The sequence below is a fragment of the Brassica oleracea genome, chromosome C4, assembly GCF_000695525.1.
Source record: "Brassica oleracea var. oleracea cultivar TO1000 chromosome C4, BOL, whole genome shotgun sequence".
Lineage (NCBI taxonomy): Eukaryota > Viridiplantae > Streptophyta > Magnoliopsida > Brassicales > Brassicaceae > Brassica > Brassica oleracea.
This window is the reverse complement of record NC_027751.1, coordinates 8,469,619-8,478,455: the sequence shown is the minus strand read 5'-3', so window position 1 is coordinate 8,478,455 and position 8,837 is coordinate 8,469,619. Positions and strand designations below refer to the sequence as shown.

At 32.5% G+C, this 8,837-nt stretch overlaps 1 protein-coding gene across 1 annotated transcript; it reads left to right on the top strand.

The window, feature by feature from the left end:
• The first annotated feature begins 3,861 nt into the window (after window positions 1-3,861).
• Window positions 3,862-6,844, top strand: LOC106336729 (histone-lysine N-methyltransferase, H3 lysine-9 specific SUVH5). The gene is made up of 2 exons (XM_013775659.1): window positions 3,862-4,130; window positions 4,473-6,844. Exon 2 carries the CDS (start codon window positions 4,476-4,478, stop codon window positions 6,639-6,641), a length of 2,166 nt encoding a protein of 721 aa, XP_013631113.1. The 5' UTR covers window positions 3,862-4,130; window positions 4,473-4,475; the 3' UTR covers window positions 6,642-6,844.
• Window positions 6,845-8,837: the final 1,993 nt, after the last annotated feature.

The following is an 8,837-nucleotide window of genomic DNA, read 5'->3' as shown; positions in this document are numbered from 1 at the left end:
GTGTAAAATTTTTAAACACAGCCCATGGGTCCTAAGCAACTACTTCTGCTGTCTACCCTGCGGGCCGACCCTGATTTTAGTGCAAATTCATAAATTTATCAAGTTTCTTTTTCCTGTCAAATATTCATAATTTATCAAAATAGTTATATAATTAACACAAAAACTAAAATATTTAATATAAATACAGAATATATAAAATATAGATATCAATATTCGTTAATGTCTCGAATAATCAACATAGCACTAATCCTTTAGAAAGTGTCAAGTTACCTTCTATCAATTTCTAAAATATTGGCTTTAATCTTCTTAAACTTTCTACGTGCCAATGCATATATTTAATGTTGAAAATAGTCAGGATCTTCCGACAACCATCTTCAAGCTCCTCTTCTTCGTAATCAAATCTAACTCAAAATTCTAGATCACCCCAGATCCCTATCATCTTTCTTCGATCTTCAACACTTTCCCTCAACTACTAGGGAAGCATAACCTCGTCTTCATTATGTGTGACTCAAAGATTTTCACCGCCTCACTAAACACTGACAAATTTACAAAGTTCCAAAGTTAAATATTTCAAGCGAAAAATGGTATGTCGCCAAAAAAATGAATATAAGCTTTGACTAAATGGATAGCTAGAGCTTAACCAAACAATTTTAAAACAAAATAAAATCGCTTTAAGTTTTGTTTCCATTAGAATTTGAAATAAAACATATAGAGCTAAAAAAATAAATCGAAGAAAACATAAAAAAAAAAACAATTTTTTTGGGTTGATTGAAGAACCAATGGAGGAAACAAAATAAGAAAAATATCCTATCTACAAATTTAAATCCAATTCATAATAAGAACTGAAAAAAAAAGAAATGTAAAAGACTAAGGAGAAGAAACTTAGAGAACCTATATTGTTATTATAATATAGATATTATTAGTAATACTATGTATATTTAAAAATTATACTAAAGATATTTTTATTTATGGTAATTTCTAACAGAGAAAAATAGTCAAAATATCTCTACGTGTATGATTTACTTCATCCTTGTTGTCTAATCTAAAATTATAGAATTTTTTTTTTTGATTTCAGAGCAATCTGATTTCTATTGAAATATTGATATCTTTAAACATATATGGTGATACACTAAATTAGAAATGAATCTAACAAATGGTTAAGAATAATTTCAATAAATCTTAAAGAGTTTTCATTTATTAACGTTTAAAAATAATCAGTAATGGACTAAATAGATTTTATAACTAAAAAGTAAGTAATATTTCATTTTGTAGCTAACAAGTAAGGAATATTTCATTTTTTTATCTTATTGGAATATACTATCTTAGTATATCATAATTAAATAAATTATAAATCAATGAGTAATTTTTAATTAATTTGTATTTTGATGAACGGTTAAAATTGACATAAAAATTAAAGAAAAATACTGTCTTATATATATATATATTATTATATGTTTTAGATTATGCACTAAAACATAACAAATAGAATTTTATAGATAAGAGATTTTTATGCACGGTCGAAATTAATTTCAGAAACCTAAATTGGCTGTTTTTTTCTACATGCGTATCATTAGAATATTCAGAACAGAATAAATCAAGTTTAAAAGACGAGAAATTTATTTAAACCTAATGTTTTCTTTTTATTCATTTAATATATTGTTGTTTATGGTGATTTTTCTCAATACAATTTTTTTTTTAAAATCCGATGATTGAAGGTAATTAGGTAATTCTATTAGAATCCTACTAACTAACTACTGTAGATGTTTAATACCCTTAAGTTGTGTAAATTTAAATTCTGTTGATAAAAGTATTTACATTTTATTTATAAAATTATGCTTTTAAAAACATATGTGATATAAGTATTTTATGTAAATATACCATTGTTACATTTACCAAAGAAAAATTACTAAAGTTAATTTTATAAAAAAATAAATTCTTTTTGAAAATTTAAAGATTTTCTTAATCTATTTATATAATATAGATTAAGACAAATAGAAAATCGGTAAATCTATACTATTATTTGAGAAGTGAATTTTCTTATTTGTCATGTTCTCTATGATTTGAGGATGAGTCATTAAATCTATCTATATTGTTATTTGAGAAGTGAATTTGCTTATTTGTCATGTTCTCCATGATTTTAGGCTGAGTCATTAAACAATTTTAATTTGACTAATTAAAGTTTTAATATCTAATAAATAAATTATATAATTCATTATTTAACTGATTACAAACTAATATTATAAAAATATCTCAAAAATAAATGGAAAACGTTTTCCAAAAAAAGATAATTCCATGTATTTATTTTGTGTTTATCTACATCTTTATTTCTTATTTATTTATTTTTATAGTTAGTATTATATATACACATATCATAATTAGATTTATCATTATACTAAAATATTATAAATAGTTTTATACAAAATAACAAAAATTGATTTATATTTGTTTGTTAACCTGATTTTTGTGATATTTTTATTTTTATTTTTATCATTCATTTGCAAGAATAACTTGTATTTGTTATTTAAGTTGAAAATTTAATAATTCTTTGTTCTTATTTTTACTAAATATTTATTGTTATCAATTATCATCGAGTTACAAGAATAACTTTCAAAAAGCAATATTTTCAATATATATATATATATATATATATTTTTATAACAAGTACCTTATATTTATAAAAATTTAAAATTTACTTTATTTACTTTAATTTTTCAAGAGTTTCAAAGAATTATAACTTTGTTTAAATTAAAATTTCCTTAAAATACTATTATGTAAATAAAAATGTGATTCTATTATTTTATGAAAACTTTATTTTCCAAAATGATTTGTCTTGGTTGTAATTATTAAAGTTTGAAAGTTAAAAGACCATTTGAAGATAACAAACTATGATTTACAATTAAGAAATATTATTTTGTAGGAAAATAGTAATCTCTATTTTAAAGTAAAAACTATGGATTGACTATAGCTTATTGTTCTCTATTATAGCATTTAGAAATAAAAACAACAATAGATAGGAAATGTTTTTATCTTATACATTACATATTAATATCTTGTTTGTCAACATAGTTGGTCAGCTTGAGTTTTAATTCAGTTATTATTGGAAGTATTTTACAATATAATTAATTATACATATATCAATATTCTTATTTACATGTAAAGGTGAGTTTGATTTAACATTCTTGTGCTTTTGATTTATTTTGAGATTTTGTAGTTTATGCTAATTCTTAGAATTTGGTTTAATAACATCACTTTATATTAACAATTATATATTTGTTTATTTAATTATATCATTGTTTATAAATCTTATATGATAAAAATGTGTTCAAGATAACAACATATTTTAAAATACAAGATATTAATGTTGTTATCCGAAATAATGTTTTTAAACCAATAAAAATTAAGAAATTGAAAGATTCATAAAATAGTATAAATTTAAATTTAAATTTAAATTTTTTGATCTTTAAGCTAATAGTATATTTATTAATAAATTATGCTTATAAAAAACTATATTTTAAATTTTTAAAATTTAGAACACACAAACGATAAATCGTATTTTCTTATATAAAATGTTGGCATTATAATTATTAAACATAAAAAAATAAAGAATGTATCATTTTTTAAAACTGATTTATTATGATATTTCAATTACGAGAAATATTACGTAGATTATTTGACAACCGACAATACTACATACCTTGTTAGAATGATATTACAATTATATTCTTTATATGTGATGCAGTTAGGCGTATAAAGAATGTAACTTTATAAAGAAAAAAAATAGAATTTTATTTTGGAAAGTTGAATATTTGAAGGATATACATTAACCAAAAAATATTGTTGGAATTTTTAGATTTGGAGAATATTCTCAAAGATTACCTTCTAATAATTAAAATCCACTAAAAAGGAACCCTACAATCTGCTTTTGAGAAATAAAAAGAAACCCTTCATCTCTAAAAACATTCATTCTTCAACAGTTGTTTGTGTGAAAAGTGGAGAAAAGTTTTGAGAAAACCCAATGCATATTGTTTTGTTTACAGTTTGAGTAATAGTCGACTCACTTCTCCCGCTCTTCCTCAATCTCCATCAGATTCTCCGCCACCTTTGATTTACCTTCGTTTTATTCCCCCCCGGTAAGATCTGATTTTCCTTTTGGTTTGGTTGCATGGCGGATCGGTGTTTCGTTACTCTCTCGATCTCTCTTCGGTCGCGTTTCCGTTAATCGGAGCAATGTAGTTAAAATTCAGAGATCTGGGTTCAATTTTCTGTGTATTTTCTATATATATAAATTCTGGAAAAGGTTTGATCTGTTGTTAATCAGACGCTTTTGAGTCGAGATTTGTCTGTCATAAAAGCTTGAAAACATGAATATGTCTGTGTCCTTTTTTTTTAGTGTTTAAGTTTGTGTAAATAACCATAAGTACTGTAGGCTGGTGTTATTTTGGCTCATATAATCTTGTTTCTATCATGAGTAGGGAATGGAGAACAAGTCATCAAAACTTCTTTCTAAGAAGAAAGAAGCAACGCTAGAACTGGACAATGGTAGTTTCATTGATCCTCTGGGTCGCCGCAAGTCCAAGCGTTTTAAGGCTGCAGCTGTGAGAGACTTCCCACCTCACTGTGGACCAAGCTCCACTGGGCTTAGATCAAGCACGGAGCTGATGAAGAACAACGCTTCTGATGAAGCTGAGGTTGATGAAAAGCTTGTTGAGGTAGTAACAGAGGGAGCTGAACAACAAGTGAAAGATATGAAGGGTGGCTGGCGAAGCGTTGGGATAAAGCAGCTTGGTGGAAGAAAGATTATTGCAGTAAGAGACTTCCCTCCAAACACAGGAACCAAGTTTTCCGATTATGGAAAGACCGTGAATGATGATGCTGCCTCCAAGAAAGAGATAACATTGGATCCTACCAAAAGCATGTCGCCACATGTTTCGAAGCCATTGGAAGCTGAGAAACCAAAGTTCACAATTCCAAAACCAAACGAGACAGCAAGCAAATTTAAAAAAACGGAAGGTGTTGTACTGCCTTCACCCTTGAGGCTTCTCCAGAAGATAAATAAAGATAACGGCGAAGGATCTAGTAGGAAAGATAGTGAGACTTTATCTACTGCTCCTTCACGTCCTAGGGGAGACACTAGCGCTAGGGACAAAGTTATGGAAACTCTACGTTTATTCAGTGAAGCTTGCAGAAAACTTATCCGAGAGGAAGAAGCACACCCAAGGAAAAAAAACGGCAAACACTTCAACGTCTCCGTAGAGGCTTCAAAGATCGTCAAGAGCAAAGGCAAGTACCTCAACGTCGGCACTCAGTTCATAGGAACCGTCCCTGGAGTCGAAGTAGGCGACGAGTTCCAATACAGAATCGAACTAAACTTTCTCGGCATACACAGAGCAATCCAAGCTGGCATCGACTACACTCGAGACGCCAACAAGGAGCTGCTCGCCGTGAGTATAGTCGCCTCTGGTGGCTACGACGACGACCTTTTTAACTCCGACGTGTTGATCTACACAGGCCAAGGCGGGAACCTATCTAAAAAGTTCCAACAGGGGAACATAACCAACGAACCTAAAGACCAGCAGCTTTTGAGAGGAAACCTCGCTTTAGCGAACAGTATAGACAAACAGAACCCTGTGAGAGTCATCAGAGGCAACAAGAAGACGCCACCTTCTGATAATAATACCAAAAACTACGTCTACGACGGGTTGTATCTTGTTGAAGAGTTTTGGAAAGAAGTAGGGTGTTTTGGGAAGCTTGTGTTCAAGTACAGGCTGCGCCGTATCGCCGGGCAGCCTGAGCTTACTTGGAAAGTGGTTAAGAAGGCAAAATCATCAAAGGCTCGCGACGGTCTCTGCTGCGATGATATCTCTGGAGGGAAAGAGAGGTTGCCTATATGCGCTGTTAACGAGATAGACGATGAGAAACCTCCTGTGTTTGACTACACTGTAAACATGATATATCCGGATTGGTGCCAGCCGATTCCTCCGAAGGGATGCGGCTGCACGAAGCGCTGCAAAGACTCGAAGAACTGCTTTTGCGTCGCGAAAAACGATGGAGAGTTGCCTTACAACTACGACGGAGCGATTGTTTTTAGAAAGCCAATGGTCTACGAGTGTGGCCCTCTCTGCAAATGCCCGCCTGATTGCTACCTCCGCGTCACGCAGAGAGGGATCAAGATCCAGCTTGAGATCTTCAAAACCGAGTCGAGAGGATGGGGAGTGAGGTCTCTAGAGTCTATTCCTTCGGGGAGCTTTATCTGCGAGTACGCAGGGGAGCTTCTACAGGAAAACGAAGCTGATAGGCTTGCGGGTAAAGACGAGTATCTATTTGACATTGGGACTGATAATGGGAGTAGTAGCTTCTACGAGAGTAGCTTCTTTACCATAGACGCTGCGAGGAAAGGGAACGTGGGGAGGTTTATAAACCATAGCTGCTCGCCGAATCTGTACGCGCAGGACGTTTTGTACCACCATGAGGATATGAGGATCCCTCATGTGATGCTCTTTGCGAAGGACAATATACCTCCGCTCAAGGAACTCACGTACTATTACAACTATAAGATTGGTCAGGTGTTGGACGCTGACGGTAATGTCAAGGTGAAGAATTGCTATTGTGGTTCGGCCAAGTGCAGTGGTAGGCTCTACTGATAAGCAGCAGCTGATGTTGCTAGCTTATATTCATGTTCTTCTTATGCTTATTCTTTATGTTCAGTGAATTAGTAATAGCATTGGTATTATTAGTCTTTATACTATAGTCAATTGCTGTTTGTGTTATTTCCTTCAAACTCACCACAGTCCAAGTCTTTCCTAGGTTTTTTCCTTCCATAAACGGCACTGTTTTTCTTTTCTAATTTTTTTGTCCCAACAAGATAATATTGATTCAAACTTATAATACAAAGGTGGAATACAAAATCCGGCAGATAAAAAGTGAATCCCGAGAAACATAATTCTAGCAGAAAGAGGACTAGAACCCAAACTCGGGCAACTATAGACAAACTAAGAAAGAACAAAACAAAGAAGTTTAGAATGACTAAGAACGTTTCTAATGTATTTTTTTATTTTTACCTCTAAAATAGAAAAATTTTATGGTAGAAACGAGTTTTGCTCCAACGTATTTCTCTGAAATAAAGATCTCACATACAAAATAAAATATAAAAAAATATTAATTATTTCATCTCTATTTAGAATTAAAAATAGAAATAGTTTGGATTGATCTTGCCTTTATATACTAATATAGAAGCAAAAATAGAGGTGGGTTATGCTCTAAGGAGGATGTAGCTAGCCGAAGAACCAAGATACAGAATCCGAGAAGCATGACAACCAAAACGAAAAACAAAAAAGGTGCCTCAACCATAATTGCTGTTTGTGTTGTTTATTTGAAATTCACCATGGGCTGTCTTTCCTAGTTTTTTCCTTCCATAAACTGCATTGTTTTTTTTTTGTCAACTAAAATCCATAAAAGCTAAAATGTGTTTTGGTTGTTTGTAAGATTTTCCAAAGGATCCGTTGTTGATTACTCGTTATGAATTATATGGAAAGTAAAATCAAATTCTAGTTTATTTTTACAGGGGAAAAATATAATTCTAATGGAAAACCCTAAGATTTGACTGTTCTCTACAGAGATAATTCATTAATACTACTAAATCCGTCATACTCTTGATATAGTGAAACATTCCCATGTCTGAATGACTGAATGAATAATGTATATGGTTATAAAAAACGTAGATATAACAGTTCCTTATAAGGAACTCATTTAGTGTGCGAAGAGGGCGAGGAGGTCACCAAGAGTTCAGTGTCCTTCACGATCTTGTGCCTCTCATTCTTTATACCAAGACAATTATAATGCCTCTGTACGCCATTAATTAGTTCGTTATAAGGATCACTCATAACCTCACAGTATCTCTCTCCTTTACAGGTTTTACATTTATCTGTAAGAAGATCTTTCTTATCAATCACTAAGGACATTACAAGAGTATTTATATTGTACAAGAGAGGAGAGCTAGGGTTAGCTAGATACAGAAACTTCCTAAAGAGTACACGAGAGTTATTGAAACAATGAATGTGAGAATATTGTATATCCTTAACATGCTCCCTCAAGATGGAGGTGGTGGAACAACTCCAATCTTGTTACGTAGATGATGAAACTGTGCTCGGTTCAGGGGCTTTGTTAAAGCATCGGCAAGCTGGTCCTTAGTGTTTATGTGAGCAACGCACAGCATACCATGTTGCATCTGACCTCTGATGAAGTGGTAGTCTAGTGCTACATGCTTCATCCTAGTATGGAACACTGGATTTGCACAGAGGAAAGTTGCACCGAGATTGTCGCAGTAAACAACTGGGGGGGTGCTGGTAACGTCAGGCCTAGTTCGGTGAGAATGTTGCAGATCCATCGAATTTCAGCAGAGGCATTGGCAACTGATCGATATTCAGCTTCCGTAGTGGAGCGAGCCACACCCGTTTGCTTTTTAGCTGACCATGAGACAGGTGTTTTCCCTAAGTATACAACATAAGCATTGGTGGAGACATAATCGTCTGAATCTCCTGCCCAATCTGCGTCGGAAAAGGCATGTACCGTAAGGGGATTTGAAGCAGAGAAGAAGATACCGTGATCAATGGTGCCGACAAGGTATCGTAGGACACGCTTTGCAGCCTGCCAATGTGCATTGATGTTAGGAGTTTTCAAGGCTCCTAAGACAAATGTTGTAGTATAGTGATTGTCGAACCAGTTCTGAGGGATATCAAAGCACTGAGAATGCAAGTACTCACTTAATCTAAGTGCAACCAATGATTTAGATGAGTTTTAAGCTATGACTAAAACTAGAAAGCAATAACAGAATGATACTT